This window comes from Bombyx mori, chromosome 8 (assembly GCF_030269925.1).
Source record: "Bombyx mori chromosome 8, ASM3026992v2".
Classification (NCBI taxonomy): domain Eukaryota; kingdom Metazoa; phylum Arthropoda; class Insecta; order Lepidoptera; family Bombycidae; genus Bombyx; species Bombyx mori.
In genome coordinates this window covers 852,214-870,517 of record NC_085114.1, presented here as the reverse complement: position 1 = coordinate 870,517, position 18,304 = coordinate 852,214, and the positions used below count along the sequence as shown (strand labels likewise).

Below are 18,304 nucleotides of genomic sequence, written 5' to 3'. Positions count from 1 at the left end.
ATCTGAGGTCTCAGTTTTACCAGTAGAACTTTAGAGTTTAACGCCAAGGAATATTGTTTTTTCTTCAAAAATTGTAACTTGGAGCCCTGTTTTATTGTAAGAACTAATTGTAGGGACTAATGGACTTTTTTCACAACATAAGAAATGCGAATAACAGAAAGTTTTCCTGGCCATCAATATAACCCCGATATTTTCTCTCAGTACTCGAATAGAGCAACCGTGGTCGTCATGTGCTAAGATTAGTATCAAACGAATTACTTGTTAATCTCTAATCAAAACTTACTGTATAGCATAAGCGAAGGCCATCACAGCATCAGAAACGAACTGCAATTGCCTCTCAAACTCAGTGTTCTCGGTGGTAAGGCGTTCAAGTCCAGAGCAGGTCTTGGAATACTGCCCATTGTACGGAGTTCTGGGACTACCTGGGTAGCGGCACTGGAAGTGGTCTTCCCAGAATTCTAGAGGAAAAAGATCAATGATTAGTGAGATGATAAGGATATAAAGACCGGCATACTGAAATGCTACAAATCATTTTGTGGTTTGACGAGATCTGGTCATAAACATAGGCTCTAGTATGTCACCAAACTGTCCACTGCTCGCTTATTTATTCGTTTAGATAACCAAAAATGCTCACATCTCATTTGGTGTTATCTGGTTATTGGACCCCAAACCATAGCCCAAGCTTATAGACCGCTAAGTTATTCGTACGCTGCAGAAATATTGGGGGTACCAACTAGGGTGGCCTTGCTACTAGTGATCGGTCGAAGTCTCCAACTTGTCTGTACCAACCATCATTGTTTTACGTATTAACGAACTATAGCTGCCCGAGCGCCTCCGAAGGAAGTTGCTTCCCGAATGCATTTACTACCGGATCGGAATTGTGACTCTCATTTTATTGTTCTAGACTAGTCGATGCTTTTAATTGGTTGAATAACCGCCACGTCACGCGACTTGCACGAAGTCACGTCGTGAAATAAATTCCATTATACGGCTGGAACGTTTTTGAAATGCAGGTTTTTATTTATACTAAATTTAAATATTTTTTATTGATGTTTTTTAAAGTCTTAGTTGAACGGTGTTTGATGGGTGCGAGAAAAAATTTAGACAGTAACGTAAAATGTTAACTTATGAATCTAAAGTCTCAATTTTGTTGGAATTATATATAGGTACTAGCTGACCCGGCAAACATTGTTTTGCCATATATAAGATCTCTAGGGAATTTCTAGTGTAGAAAAAAAAACTAACTTATTGTAAGTGTGTAAAGATGTGGTAAATGAGTGAAAGAGGTATGTAGTGCTGTGAACGATGAGGGAATATATAATAAAAATAACAAAACCTCATTCAACCACATAATACCTCATTATAACAAAAATAAATGTCCAAATAAAAAAATTATGTTAGGGGTGGACAACCCTAATCACTTAGGGGTATGAAAAATAGATAGTAACCGATTCTCAGGCTTACTGAATATGCACAAAAAATTTCATGAGAATCGGTCAAGCGGTTTCGGAGGAGTATGGGAACGAACATTGTGACACGAGAATTTTATATATTAGATAATACCCTTCAAACCGCAACGATGGACTGCCTTGTGGTTGAAATGGAGCGGTTATTGTGTGATTATTTGTGCGAGCTCTATTTTATTTTTTTTTATTACAAATAAACAGAAGTAGCTTGGTTGATACTACACATTGATAAGGGAGAACTGCTTTTTGAATAGTATCCGAATATATTATAAACGTAATAGTAGAAACAGGAAATAATAATACAAGAACGACTCTAATACTCAATATAAGCCACGAAAAACCTGAAAGCTATCATGAGCCTGTCAAAACCGTCTCTATTCCATTTATTGGTTGATGAAAGTGGCCGTAATGAGATAGGACGATTGCGAAATTAAATTAATAGGGATGATTTTACCCTTTACCTTTATAAACAGGGTAAGCAAGCGTTTTCGGATGTTTCACTGACTAATTATCCTATGCTATATTTTGTTTAATAGTCTGCTAGTATTATTAGTGCGGGTGACAAATAAACACCAGTGTGCTTAGTGCGAGATTTTTAAGTTCTCGATCGCATAAAGGCTAACTCAAATTTGTATGGAGTTGGAACAGCGCCCCTAGCGGCAAATTAAGGGAAGCTATAATAAGCCCACAGATAACATGTAATGAACATAATACGTAATGTGAGTAAAATGTAATTGGTTAAATTAGTTTAGGACCCAATTAACAATTTTTTTGTACCGTTACACATTCTGATGGGCACACGAGCCTACGGCCCACTAAAGGTAGCGGAGTCCATTTATGTCAATGCTTGCTTATGGCAATGATAATGTTACTGACCAGCGAGACTTTCTCAATCGTTTTTGCTTAGTTTGGTCCACCTGGTGTTAAGTGGTTACTGGAGCTCATAGACGTCTACAACGTAAATGCCGCCACCTTTTTTTTTTTTTTTTTTTTTTTTTTTTTTTTTTTTTTTTTTTTTTTTTTTTTTTTTTTTTTTTTTTTTTTTTCTTTTTTTTTCGGGCCGGGGGCCGAACCTCTTACGAGGTCCCCGCGCCTAGGGGGCGCGCGGGGTATGTGAGACTCAACGATCTGCAGGTGTTGAGAGCAGATCGCGGGCCCAAGGATTTTAGGGCCCACCCACTAAACGACTCCCCTGCACTCTTACCGACCCGACGTCCGATCTCCGTCCGGGGTCAGAACCCGTTCAGAGTAGGGGGGTTAAAAATTAATTAGTTTAAAAATGCCGCCACCTACCATGAGGCACGAGTTCTAAGATCTCAATTTTTACAGTCCAACGGCTGCTTCGCCCTTCAAACCGGAACGGACTACTGCTTTACGGCAGAAATAGGCAGGGTGGTGGTACCTACCCGTGCGGACCCACAAGACGTCTTACCAGTAATTATATTGTAGTGTATATTCATTTATGTATAATGTGTACTTCATTGGAAAAATCGCTATCAAATGTGGGTCTGAATACTGACATTGTCGTATTACTCAGTGCGAGTTCTTCTGGAATTCTTTTAGATACCCTTTAATGCAACTAAATGTATTCATTTTCTATTCACTGAATTGAAATCCAAAACTTACCAACAAACCAAGGGTTCCTCTTATTGTTCTTCACATTCAGGTTCAAAAAGTACTCTTTAAAGCCCCTCACATCATTCGCTTGCGGCTGGACGCTGATGGTCCCTTCGACTGCCTGCTCGTTGCCTTCGGACACCAGAGACCGCGCGCTCCAGCCGTCAGACCCCACCCAGCTGAAGGAGCTTGTGGCATTGCCACGTATCACCGCTCTCATTACACCAGCCACTTCTTGATCAGAACCGAAGATTATTGCACCTGTGCCAAAAAATGGTTGCAAATAAAATATCCATCGAGCTCTGAAAGCACAGCCTCGATCCGTACTTATTTAATATCTATACTAATATTATAAAGAGGAAAGATTGTTTGATTGTTTGTATTGAATAAGCTCCGAAACTACTGTACGGATTCGAAAATTCTTTCACTACTTGGAAGCTACACTATTTCCGAGTGATATAGGCTATAATCTTTTTTGAAAAAAAATTGGGATCCTTAATAAAACTCCAATAATGTAAGGTGTAAAAAAATTACATAAAATATTTTGATGTGAAACTTCTTTAGGCGCATTAGGCTAAAATTTTTACAGACCGTCACGCAGATATGCAACGGAAGTGACATCAAACTACTGTTGAAATTAAGTACTTGTCAAATGTCAGAAGTAGTTGTTGTTGTATTTTTCCAACTGGAAAGGTAAATGTATCATACCATACAGTCTAATATTTTATAATTTTTTTGTGAAAAATGTTAATAGGAATTGAAATGAAATGAAATGAAAAGAATTTGGAACATTAATCAAATAGCATGAAATTAAATTAGTCAATTCAATTGGCAAAATATTAGTCATTTACAATTTAGAAATCTAAACATAATGTGACTGTCAACACTGAGGTTTGAGATTGACATTTCACAGACTTTTGGCGGGAACATATCTTCCTTTTTCCCTTCCTCTAAGTCTCGGAAATCTAAAGTTTTAGATTTGTATAAATATAAGCAAGACTTATAAATTAGTTCGCCAAAAAAGTTTCACTTCTGACATGTCATTGTGTACTTTGTACGCACGCACTTTTTTTTTACATCGCGTGCCCTGCGAAAACTATTGATGATAGAATAAAATAATGTATTACGACTTTGTAGAACACATTATTATTTACAAAAAGTGTCGCGTCAGCATATGCCTAATTATTATAGTTATTCCGCAATAAGTGTTCTTTTATTTAAAAAAATAAAACAACGTTGTTGAAATTTTTGTTAAAGACCCGAGCGGAGCCGAAACGGGCCGCTAGTCCAATAATAAGTTCGTAAGCAAAGTCTCGAAATAATATGTTAGCTACGATAACTTTTACAATTTCAATATAAGGAGAGTCAATATCTACAATATATTCTCGCTCCCTGTTTTTGTAAACAAAAGAAGGAAGCCTACTAGCCGAGAACTAATTTATTACGCCCTTTATCCGCTGGTCCCTGGGGATATTCAGACTTATTAGGCAGGTAAGCTTACCTTCAACGAATTTTGTTAGCGGCGATATCAATCTATTGAACCTCTAATGCGGGGTGGCTGTGTATTTGTTCGGTAACAGGGTACAGTGTAATAAGTAAGGGTATATTTTCATCAGGTATTTGTATTATAGCTGTTTATCGTTTTTACTGGTGGTAGGACCCCTTGTGAGTCCGCGCGGGTAGGTACCACCACCCTGCCTATTTCTGCCGTGAAGCAGTAATGCGTTTCGGCTTGAAGGGTGGGGCAGCCGTTGTAACTATAGTGAGCCCTTAGAACTTATATCTCAAGGTGGGTGGCGCATTTATGTTGTAAATGTCTATGGGCTTCAGTAACCACTTAAAACCGGGTAGGCTGTGAGCTCGTCCACCCATCTAAGCAATAAAAAAAAAAGTAAAGAGCTTGCAAGTTTTCCAAAGTTTGATAGTGTAAAGAATAAAATAAGTAAGAAATTAAGCCGAAATACATGTATTTAAATTCAGACCAAGTAAACCATAAAATATCAATCGTTCATGGCGTAGTACTAGACACTTGCTGTTGCCATGAGACTGCAATATTAACCACTATTAAATTTTTAGTTCATTAAGTATACTTATTATGAACGATATTTCTCATGGAACAATTAGAATTTAATATAAAAGCAAATGTCTCAAAGTAGGGTCAGTGATATATAAAATAAAGAAGGGAAGATCCTGGGTGTAAAAGTCAACGGTAACATGTCGAGGGACGTCCTAAAAAGACTTGGATGAACTATGTGATATGAATATGCGACAGAAGGGTGTGAATACAAAGATGACGTATGATAGGACGAAAGGGAATAAATAATAGCTTAAAAAAACTAACAAAATATGCTTTTATAGAAAATTCAACTAAAAATAGAAAATAAATTATTTTCAATAATTTTTTTAAATATTGAATTCTCATCGGTCCTTAATAAGTGTACCAAATTTCGAGTTAATCCGACGCTTTGAAGGGGGTCAAAATCATGTTCAAAGATTCCGTTACATACATACGTCTGAAGCTAATAAAAGCGTAATAAAAAGGCATGGTGCGTTGACCCCTATAAGTGAGACAATGGCCAGAAGAAGAAGACGAACCTCCACAGAACAATCGTGTTATTAAGAGCGTAACGTTTATGCATCAAGTATGAAACTACACTGAAAATTTCTGCCTCAAAGGATCATCTTTCAGTCTAGTTTTGACTACGCAGAATCGTTAAGATAACCATGCGGGGTAGTTACTGAAAACCAATAGATCATCAAGTCTAGATATTACGTAGGCATGATGATCTACTTCGAGGGTAATGGTACGATAACTGAATCTATGGAAACTGAACTATTTTTGAAAAGCTGAACATTCTAAGGTTTTCAGTGTATGTTATACTAACTCGTACAAGAAATCTGAAGATTATATTATGATTTGGCATTGGATTATTAGATAAAAAATTGTAAGATTAATTTAGAAAAGCTCTCAAAAAAAGTTCCATTAAATTTGAATAAACATCTAGAACAGAATCCATTTCAAGATTTTAAGCTAAAAAGCCAATTGAGAGCTAGGACGAGATCGAATTTCGAATTCGTTACGATTGTTTTATGGAAATTGGACTCGTGATTTGGTATTGTTTAGTTTGTTAAATAAAAGAGATAGTAAAAGTTATTTTTTGTCTAAAACCTAAAAGGTTATGCTCATGAAAGTTAATCAAATCTTCTATCTTCTATATATATAAAAATGAATTGCTGTTCGTTAGTCTCGCTAAAACTCGAGAACGGCTGGACCGATTTGGTTAATTTTGGTCTTGAATTATTTGTGGAAGCCCAGAGAAGGCTTAAAAGGTAGATAAATATGAAAATGCACGGAATTAAATAAAAATAACAATTTTGTTTTTCTTTTGATGTGTCCCCCGTCGGACGGATTCTTTTTGTTTGTTTTAAATTTGTTTGATACAAAATTTTAGGTCTTTTATTTATCGATTGAGGCACTACGAAGTCTGCCGGGTCAGCTATTGTAAATAAAAAGAATTCAAACATGCTATCAGTTATTGATAATAAACTATTTTGGCTCATTAACACACCTGCACAAGATACAAAATAAGCATTATAAAACTTTCTTTTGATGTTTTCAACTTTTAGTTGGCCTTGGAGCTTACAGTAAAGCCCCTCCAACATCTAATGATACCTAAAACATCCCAATTGACTATTAATAATAAAATTTTCATTAATGCACGCCCCGACTACTGAATTTAGTGAATTTTAATTTCACCAATAGCATATTTAGATGAGGCCAAAATCCATACTAAATCTCTACATCGAATCGAAGTGAAGTTACACTTGAGGGCTATTTGATATCTGGTTTTTTTTTTTAATTCTTTGTTAGAGCCATACACCTATTAGGTTATGTCGGCTATATATCAGGTTTTAAAAATTTAAACTTGTAATAGCTTCGTTTTTTATTGCGACTTGTAGGTATTTGTACACATTTATTGACATTGACAAAAACCAGAGCTACATGTCTATGTTCAAGTTTGTTGATAACACTCATATCAGCTGTAGCTTGTGTTGAGAAAGTATTCGGTCTATTGGTATAACAAATTTATTTTAAACCCCCTGTGGCATTCAAGAACGCACCTTGTTATGATGCGTAAGCCGGAACGCACGAGATGTGGGAAAAAGAATATAGTCTGTGACACGGGACCTTTTTACCGCCAAATATTTAAAACGTAAAAATAATTTATAATGTGTTAAATATCTAATATAATGTAATTACTTAGAATTGTTTATGCCGCTACAACAATAAAATTTATATTGTTCCAACTGTGGTGTTAATTACATAAAACACGACCAGGCGAAATAAAGAAGGGACTCTATATGAACTCCCTTACCCCTAACATAGTACCGTAGTACTTGGAATTACGTTATTTTAAAAAAGATCGTGGCTTCACTGGTGTTAATTAATGAATTTCACCAACGTCATCGAAATGGTAAGACGGAAATGAAACTGGTTTATTTTTAGCGATTCCAATTTGTTCCTACAATATGAAAAATATTAATGTCGTTAATGGACTGTCGGTCTCATGGTCAGCGTTCAACTTTCCCCAAAGTCAATAGACACAGCGATTATACCATAAATTATGACGATATTACCGCATCATTATCATCAGAAATAATCAACTATGGGAATAAATATGTAGTTGAATTATTATTGTAAAATGTATTCTATTCTGTCTAATGGTGATTAATATAGACCCACCGTGGTGGCAACCCTAATGGAATTGAAAATTATTTGATATAATATGGCTGTTTTTTATTGCTTTGGTGGGTGGACGAGCTCACAGCCCACCTGGTGTTAAGTGGTTACTGGAGCCCATAGGCATCTACGACGTAAATGTGCCACTCAACTTAACATATAAGTTCTAAGGTCTCAGTATATGCAGTTACAACGGCTGCCCCACCCTTCAAACCGAAACGCATTACTGCTTCACGGCAGAAATAAGCAGGGTGGTGGTACCTACCCGCGCGGACTCACAAGAGGCCTTACCACCAGTAATTACGCAAATTATAATTATGCGGGCTTCATTTTTATTACACGATGTTATTCCTTCACCGTGGAAATCAATCGTGAACATTTATTGAGTACGTATTTCATTGGAAAAATTGGACCAGCCTGAGATTCGAACACCGGTACATCGCTCAACACGAATGCACCGGACGTCTTATCCTTTAGGCCACGACGACGACGAAGTGTATAGAGATACTTTTATATGAGATACTACACTACTAGGGGGCACTAATTTAAGGATGATCCTATATTAGTGCTCCCATTGTAAGCCACTACGCGATAGCTTCACAGTGCCTCTAAATTTATGTTTAAAACCACAGTTTCGTTGATATGACAATTGACCTTTTCAAACTGGAAGAGATGATAGCTTCTTGGCAAAAATAAGCATAGCGATGGTAAACACCAGTTTTCTCTGGTGATGCTCTATCATCAGCTTGATACTTGACAAGACGTATCCGCCAATTTTAGCTAGTAATCAACAACTATTCACCCTACCAGACGCAAGCAGCCCAGAATAATATATGTAGTGTTAATTAATGAGTAACAGAATGAAGGATTTCTGTGTGGGAATTGTGTTGTATCGAGCCAAATCACTTAGTTTGGGCTTCGGCGTGTCTCGACAGCTGTGCGTGAGATTAGTTTGTTCAGTGATATTAAGGGAACACAACAGCCACGGAACAAAACAGCTTAAAGACGCCAAGAAGATAGTTTCGTAAGCAGAAGATCCAATTCCTGAAATCCCGCGATTAACATTTAATTATAGTGGCAAATCTCGTTCTCTATTCGTGGTTCATTTTCGAAAATAACGATCTCGAAATATGATTTTATGATATTTTTCTGGATAATCTCCTTATAGATTAGTGTGTGAGCCCACAATGAAAAGAGTGGTCTTAATTTATGGATATATGTAGGTCACGTATTATCTAATGTTTTTATCCCTCTGTACCCAACGAATAGTAAGCACATATCTATTTATTTTTTCAACACAGACAATTTAGATGGGTGGACGAGCTCACAGCCCACCTGGTGTTAAGTGGTTACTGGAGTCCATAGACATCTACAACGTAAATGCGCCACCCACCTTGAGATATGAGTTCTAAGGTCTCAGTATAGTTACAGCGGCTGCCCCGCCCTTCAAACCGAAACTCATTACTGCTTCACGGCAGAAATAGGCAGGGTGGTGGTACCTACCTGTGTAGACTCATAAGAGGTCCTACCACCAGTAAAAATTCTCGTGACGCTTCTAATGTAGGATCCATTAAAACTACTTTCACGGAGGCGTAATGAGCTTGTTTCTTGCATTAAGTTTATATAAGTCAATTTTAAATTGAAATCGAAGCTATATCACAGACAGAAGCGTGTGTTCACTGTGGTCGGCTAACTGTTTTTACCAGAAAGTTGTTTATATTCTAATGAGCAAATGGTTCTGTTAAAATACTATAATAATTAATCTGTCCAACTTTCATTTTGATCGAAAATTTGTTTAAAGGTTTTCTCCTATAAAGTGCTCTTCAAATAATTGCTTCTATTTCATGACTAACTTTTGGTATTGACACTAACTTATTCCAGAGCTTCGAGTGCAATTCAGCACATTTCGACACGGAGAGTATTTGCGGATGAACTTTTGAATTCAGATAATTTAAGTCTCAACTTTGTCTTTTGCGGTACATCTTGTTGTGAAACATAATTAAAGTTATGGTTCATATGATTGCAATATACCTATTACCATGTTTGAAACTTAATACATCACAGATTTTAATTAAAACTCTTTATGAAAATTTATTAGGGAGAATTCAACATGAGGCTGTGATCAATATAATTGACAAATAATTGTTCTTTACACGATATCTTTGCGATATCTACGAGCTTTTTTTAATTATAGAATACCTGGTAATCTTGTCTGCTCATCTAGAGCAATAAAAAAAGTAAAATAATTAGCTTTTTAGCAATTTTAAACACACTGGGGAAGAACAAAAACTGAATGATTACCGCTCAAATAAAAATGATCCACTTTATCTGTTCGTGTTAGAAATCTTAGTAATAAAAAGACTCATTAATTATAATTACCAGATCAATAAGCACAAATACAGTTTTCCTATCCTGTTCTTCTTTTATCTGCTTTTCATCATTTTTATTTTTATTACTTAGTTGGGTGGACGAGCTCACAGCCCACCTGATGTTAAGTGGTTACTGAAGCCTATAGACATCTACAACGTCAATGCGGCACCCACCTTGAGATATAAGTTCTAAGATCTCAAGTATAGTTGCACATTAGCACTGAAATTTTAACTGCCCCCAAAACTCATACAAGCTTTCCATCTACCATAAAAAACCGAAAACCGTAATATTTCCTAAGACACATGATAAAAAATCCATCTAAACAGGACCTTAAATGGTTAACTGTAATCAACGTTCATCTCACAGCTCCAATGGATTCAATTTGTGTAACCGTTTTAGCGAAAAATTGTCTCGAGTACCCAGCTGGCTATCGTTCGAAGTCGCTATACAGGCGCGATTTATCACACGCTTGCCAATACTGCGCTAAGGGACCGCTGATAAGCTTAAGGGCGTCACCCCAATTCTTTTTATGGGTGATGAGGTTTGAAGAGACGATGGATTTCACTTGTTAGGTATAATTTTTGGTAATCTAATAATATTTCCAATTGGAGGAAAACTGTACGATGGATTTAGTTTAAAAGTCCGACTGTCCAAATTTAAGGCGCTAAGACAACAAGACTTACCTATGACTCGATGAGAAATCTCTGTGACAAAAATACTGGCACCGACTGAGATTTAAATCTAAGTCATGTTGTGCAGTACTTAAGAGTGATAATAATTTGCAAACAAGGCGACAGTCTATGGATAAGTATCATTTACATACTTTAATATTTTCATAACGGATCAAACGCAATTGTTGAAGTTAATGTTTCAAGGTAGGTTCAAGGAAATCTGAATGGATTATGATGTCTATGGACTTACAGCAATAAAAAGATCACGTGACAGAAGAAGAAGACGTGGCGATTGCTCGTGAGGTGCATAACAACTGCCCACAGCAATGATACTGAATGACGATCATGACCGCTTTGGTAAGAGTGATACGACAAAGGAATAGTTAAGTATGACACACTACTTTGAGGATATCTTTGTTGAGTAGAAAAAGGTGGAAGTACTCCGTTTAAGCGCACTAAAACGCATTCATCGAGATAAGCCCGACAGGGATAATAAATAAGAATGACTTGCTGCGCTGCAATTTGGAGCATCTACTTTTTCTAGATGATATTTAACGTCAACAAAGTATTTCCTGGAAATTGCGTCACGTTTCAAGAGATTAATATTTAGGGATTGCAAATTAAAAAACGAGTAATTAGTATGAACGATAACATACTTACGGAGATATTTAACGGGTAAAGTTCATCGAAAAATTTCGTTTACCTCTAGCCCGGGGCTTAGTCAGCAATTTCTGGACAATCGTGTCATATGCCTTCTCGTCAGCAACTCCAGAGTCCTTTACCAGCTTCTCTTTGACAGCTATGCAGATGCCATTTCTAGCCAGAAGCGCTTCAAGTTCTTCGAATGCCTAAAACATAATTTTGATTTAAAAAAAAATACACCAATAAGGGACAGTTAGGCAGAGAAAGGCAAGGTATTAGTACTTGATTTTAAATCTTACCTCTTATCTCTAACAAGAATATACAATGCATTTTCAGAGGTCATTTCTTTCCTCCCTCAAATGGTGTATGAATTTCCGCCGTGGTATTTTCGTAAGGATATATCGTGTTTCTTCAAACGAGATTTAAGGAAAGCACTTTGCGGTAGGGAGCCACGTACTCTATACCTGGTATTATTCCGGCCTCAATGAGCAGCGGTAGCTACCATTAAATGGATCACATTTTAGTTGATAAGATTGTCACAGGTAGTAATGCAGAAGTCATAATTTGAGGTAGACTTCTAACAGAAAATTATACCCTATAAATTATAGGTAGATTATAGTTGCATGTTGTGTAGGTTCACCTTCAAGCTCAACAAAAGCCCGTATAGGAAGATATCACTATCTATTGATGCAATACACCTCATTATGCGCATTGGTTTGAAGAAAAGACATGTGAACTCTATTTTAACCAGACTAATGTATTAAAACAACGACTCCGACGTTGCTAAGAAACGCAAATCTGTTTGAGTACGAAATCACAACATAATCTGAGAATCAATAATGAGCTGAAATCTTAAGCGTTCGATTTAGTTAATCAAAGGCTATCGACATACATCTTGGTAATTAGTTAATTAACATTGGCATCCCGCAGATTACAGTTATTAATGAACATAAAATCATTATTAATCAACTGTGTCTGCCGTTGAAACTAGTCACCAGAGCCAAGTGGTGGTCTGTTGACAATTCGTATAGACTGAATTATCTTAAAAAATGAAATTATATTACTGAACGGCAATGCTTAAGCCTCGCCACTACTATACTCCCATCACATTCCCTTGTATGATTTTAGTTATTTTAACGGATCTTTTATAAAGCAGGCTGTGCTATAATGGTGTTACAGATCCTATTCTATAAATACTAGCTGCTCTTTGAACATTTTCAAGAGACGAACCATGGGACATGAAGACACCGGAATAATGCGTTATTTACTGATTGACATTTATGACATTATTACAATTCATCATCGCGATATCAACGACAAGATGCAGGACAGTAGGCTAAGATGGTATGGTCACGTAAAAAGGAGGCCACCTGACTACGTCGGAAATTTGGCACTACTGCTCGACCTCCCCGGTCGGAGACCTAGAGGTAGACCCAAGACAATATTGAAAGATGTATTGCTGAATGACAAAAGGGAATGCAATGTTGCTGACGAGGATATCGAAGATACAGCGAAGTGAAGGAGTAGAATAGGGAAAGCTGACCCCACTACCGTGTGGGATAAATAGCTATGAAGAGCTACTGATTGATACAATTTAACTATGGTAAATAGTCCTATTTTTGTACGTCTCTTTATTAACTTTTACTGTCTAACTATGTATTTTTTGTTTTTTTGAAACATTATGTTGTTACTGTAATATTTTACTTTTTCTTTTTTATAACCTAATTTACTTTGATTTCATTTTGTTGGAAGAACACTCATACAACATTTATCACATAAGTTTGACATAATTTTTTATTATTTTTAATGTTCGAAAGAGCACAGAAATGTGTGCAACAAAGAATACATAAAACAAAAACTACCTTAATACCGTAACTGGACTCCTCGTAAATAATAGACACGTAGCTCCAGCCAAGTTTCTTCACGATTTCCACCATCGCTCGCACTTGGTGAAGGTCTGAAGGTATTGTCCTAGTGAAGTACTCGAAACGGGCTTTGTTGGACAGCTCCGGTGATGTGGAAAAGAAAGAAACCTGGTAATAGTTAAATATTGATTAAAGGTTGGTTAAAACATAGTGCGTTCCAGTTTTGAGGGTGCGTTAACGGTTTTTCCATTGTACTTTCTTCTAATGTCTCAAAACGTATGGATACAATCACTCCGTAATGTATATGTATTATTTTATCTGTGAACTCTGATAGCCGTTTAAGTGGGAGGAATAGGAAGGTATCATGTTTCAAAGTATAAAGTGTCCGTCACTTAGTAAAATGTCACCGTCACCACGCCTGGGAAAATATTAGTTGTCACTGTTAAATTTTTTATACTCATTTTCCTGTTTATTTTGTAGGCTGCATGCAGTTATTACTATGTATATGGTACGTATTATTATAAAAAAATCTTAAAATCGATATATAAGCTTTTTCGCATACGTTCACTCTAATCCAAACACCGATTTGAATAGTTGTTTTTTATGCTATTTTAGTACTTAATTTAATTCAAATATTTATCATCGAACAAGTTTCTTTAATACCTCCCCTTGATTCTTGATTTTTCGCGCTTGTATTCCAAAATTTCTATGCAAGCTTTTCAAATATCAGCTGAACATCACACATAGAATACATCACTACGTGTGACGCACGAAAAGGCCCTATTAATCACGTATCATACGCCAATATACAACGACGGGCCACATATTGCGACATCCTGCATCATAATTGGTGTCTAGTTTGACACGAAGAAGTGATTTCAATTTTGGAATTGTTTGATTTAGTTGAATTACAAACTTATGATTGTATAACAAGACTTGCTTATTAGGGCCGCGAAGTAATCTTGCGTTACGGTTTGAAGATAGGACGGCCCAAATTCCAAACTAATTATAGACCTTCATTTCGCCAAACCCGTCGCTGCGGACAAAGGGCTCGGCGAGTAAATTAACACACAGACACAGCCCAATGAGTTTCTCGCTAGATCTTCGCAGCGGGTCGCGTTTCCGATCTGGTGGTAGCAACGTTCTCTGGTTTGAGCCCCGAGAGCTCACCTACACGCTAGGGTAACGCTGGTATAGCCTCTCAAGGTTATCAGCATAGGTAGGAGAAAAAAGACCTTCACACACTTGTCTGAGATAACGCAAGTACCTACAGCAGATTCATGATGCTATGCTTACGGGTTCTAGCCACTAATTCCGGGCAATTCCAACTGCAAGCTTACCTTATCTCTTAGGTCGTTTCAAAACTAACCTGCGGTATTTTGAACAGTCTCAGCAGATTCGCGACTTGCACCGACGTCACACTGGATGCTGCACCTACCACTCCTGAGATGACTTTACGCACAGCGGTCGCATTACAAGCGTACTCTGCATCATCGATGTTGCTTATTGAACCTGAGAATATTAAGCTTTTGCTTGAAATGAGCTTTCATTGATATTAAATTTAGAAGCGTCAAGTTGTCGTGGCCTCTGGATTAAGATGCCCAATGCATTCGTTTCTAGGTATGCTACTGTGCCGGTCTTCGAATCCCGCAAACAGGTACCAATAAATAAATAAATATTCCAAGAATGACTTCCACGGTGAAGGAACATCATCATGTAATAAGTCAATCAAACGTGCATTTGTAGACGCATTATTATTGGTGGTAGGACGTCTTGTAAGAGCGCACGGGTAGATTCCACCACCTTGCCTACTTCTACCATTAAGCATAAATGTGCTCCAGTTTGAAGGGTGGGGCAGCCGTTGTACTGTAAAACTGAGACTTAGAATTCATGTTTCAAGTTAGGTGGCGGTATTTACGTTGTTGATGTCCACGGGCTACGGTAACCCCTGAACACCAAGTGGGCTGAAATCTGGTCCACCCATCTTATCTGTAAATAAAAACCATTATATTATGATATTTTAAATAGAATTTTAATGTTTTCAATATCTAATCTTAAGTAATGCATGCCATCATGTAATTGTTGATAGCTACATTTAAATATTATTTTTAATTTCACTCAACCAACCTTTGATAAAGTCTACGGCCATTTCTAATCCATACGTGTCCTTATCACAGTCATCTAAGATATGCGCTCCAAGCACCACGCCTGGTATTAGCTCCTGCTTATTATTAATGATATCTAACGTGTATAGCATAGTTTCCAAAGCCTGTACTCCTCCTTGCGGCATCACAGGACCACAGGTCATATTATCAGATCTTTCGTGCACCATCATCAAACCACCCAGTACCAAATCTCCTTCAATAACTGCTTCTCTTTTAATTGGCCAATGTTGGTGTTTCTTGTCCTTCATCTCTCCAACCTGGTCGCTAGACATGTTCAACCAGTCCTTACCATTCTTAAATACCGGTTCATTGAACTCTCTGTCGATAAAACCCACTCCTTTTAGATTCGCAAATATTGGTATGTCAGCAACAAAAGTTTGGTCCAAGATTTCTGGGTTATGCTTATGTTTGTGTCTAAGGTGATGCCTCGATGTTCTACTGTGAAATTCGGACTCATCAAGTGTTGGAGCATAGTGCTGACTATATCCGAAGTGTTTCATCTCTGAATGTTGCAGAATGATGATGAATAGCGGTAAAGCAAACTTGCAGCCGGGTAACATGTTAGCGGCTCTTTCATGCCGTTTCGTGCAAATGTTTGGTCCATTCTGTTGGACGTGTAGTCATTTTATCTGTAACAAAAGATAATCAAAATAACCATCAATAATTTCAAGTTTTGTTTATACTCACACAGCGGAACCTGTTAGGGCCTATATTCTAATTTTTTTGACGCGACAACGTCTTATAATTCGATGGAGCCGGCTGCACGCACGAAAAAACATGACTCGCATGGTAACGCTCGTCAATTGTTTATAGAAACGATAATTGCGGCGATAAAGGTAATGATTCTTTCGATATTAAATAAATGTTCAGTGATATGTTGTCGAATATTCATGCTTTCATCATTAAAATAAATAGCATCGGTCCGCTAGTGCAGCGATTGTAGGTTATGCAGTAATTGACAAAACTATAACAATAAGTTAACAGAACTATATTTTCACGATGAGTAAAAAACCATTCCCTCAGTATTTTCTTAAGACGTTGTCACGTTCAACTATCGTCAGTAAACCGACTTTACAGAAAACCGATTTTTTTTTGCTTAGATGCGTAGACGTGCTCACAGCCCCCCTGGTGTTAAGTGGTTACCGGAGCCCATAGATATCTACAACGTAAATGCGCCACACACCTTGAGATCTAAGTTCTAAGGTCTCGAGTATAGTTACAACAGCTGCCCCACTCTTCAAACCGAAACGCATTGCTGCTTCACGGCAGAAATAGGCAGGGTGGTGGTACCTACCCACGCGGACTCACAAGAGGTTCTACGACCAGTAATAGTATTCTTTACACTAGTATACTTTAGTACTGATGGTTTACCCTATTTAATGATGTAGTATCTTTAATCATTAAGTAATATTTTTTATGTGTAAACTTTACAGCCGCGAAAACAATTTGTGTAATAGATGAAATAGTTATAAAATTAGCAGTTTTCTCGTTAGAGCTGGTTAAGAATTACGACTATAAATTATAATATTGCCGGAGAATTCTGCCGTGAAGCAGTAATGCGTTTCGGTCTGAAGTGTGGGGTAGCCGTTGTAACTATACTGAGACCTTAGAACTTATATCTCAACGTGAGTGGCGCATTTACGTTGTAGATGTCTATGGGATCCCGTAACCACTTAACACCAGGTGGGCTGTGAGCTCGTCCACCCATCTATCAATAAAATAAAATAAAACTATAGTACACATACTTAAGCATACTACTAAAGTCTATTAAAATGCTGACTGCTTACTGTATGCTCATCAGAAGTTTAAGCAGTAAAATAAATTTTAGTTTTTATTCATAAAGCAAATGTAATAGAAGTAAAAAAGTCACAAATACCATTTCGAGCTTACATCTACAGAAATTTCCCACAACAACATTATAGTCAGAGGTTAATATACCCGTCACACTGACCTCAAACATCGATCCTGTCTCAAGATAGTCTAATACAACAAAAAATGGAATGTTGAGCAGGACCCACGTCATCGCCATCAGACCTAATATGACAGCTTCAGTGGTGCATCGCTTCGATCTAATAACACCCTATTTACTATAGAAATAAGCACCAAAATCGAATGTCCGTACCAATGAATTTCAATTTTCAGCCTTGTTTCGTCGGTTATCATGACCTTTTATTTTGTTATTACATTCGGGCTTTGAGAGAGAAAATAATATTAAAGAAAATTATACGTACCATTAATATTTTTGAAGTGTACGAACCTACTTTCAGAGCATTTAATTTTAAGCGTTTATGACTTTTCAATTTAGAAAATTACCTACATCCGACTGTTTTATATTAATTAATTATTTTATCATAATTAGCTCATAGTAATTGATTACTTTTTTCCTACCTAAGCTGATTGAATGATGAAGCCTTGAGAGGCTATTTCAGCGTAACCTGAACTAGTAGGTGAGCTCACGGGGCTCAAACTGGAGTGATGCTAACACTGGGCCTAGCAAGAGCAGTGCTTCGCAGAATCTACCACCGGATCGGAAACGCGACACACTTAGAAAATCCGGCGAGAAACTCAGTGGGCGTAATTCATTGCTGAACATATGCCTCTCCAACGCCCGCCACTAAGCAAGATCCTCGGATTCTCTCATTCAACTCTGGCCAGCCACCTTGTATGGATTGTCACTCCAACGAGCCTTAATTTTTTGTTAAGCGTTAATCTTTGGTGCAAGACTTAAGAGCTGTAATATAAGATTGCACTAGTTCCAGTAGTGTCT

The 18,304-nt window shown here is 37.2% G+C and overlaps 1 protein-coding gene across 2 annotated transcripts in view; it reads right to left on the bottom strand.

The window, feature by feature from the left end:
• Positions 1-18,304, bottom strand: part of LOC101737989 (metabotropic glutamate receptor 2) — a 243,919-nt gene that overhangs the window by 69,157 nt on the left and 156,458 nt on the right. For both annotated transcript variants that reach the window (XM_004925338.5, XM_062669596.1), the window contains exons 2-7: positions 15,500-16,166; positions 14,742-14,884; positions 13,370-13,540; positions 11,569-11,713; positions 3,093-3,344; positions 284-458 (exon numbers count right to left, since the gene is read on the bottom strand). In XM_004925338.5, coding sequence (XP_004925395.2) covers positions 284-458; positions 3,093-3,344; positions 11,569-11,713; positions 13,370-13,540; positions 14,742-14,884; positions 15,500-16,097 — 1,484 coding nt within the window. In that variant the 5' untranslated portion in view covers positions 16,098-16,166. The remainder of the gene's footprint in view (positions 1-283; positions 459-3,092; positions 3,345-11,568; positions 11,714-13,369; positions 13,541-14,741; positions 14,885-15,499; positions 16,167-18,304) is intronic.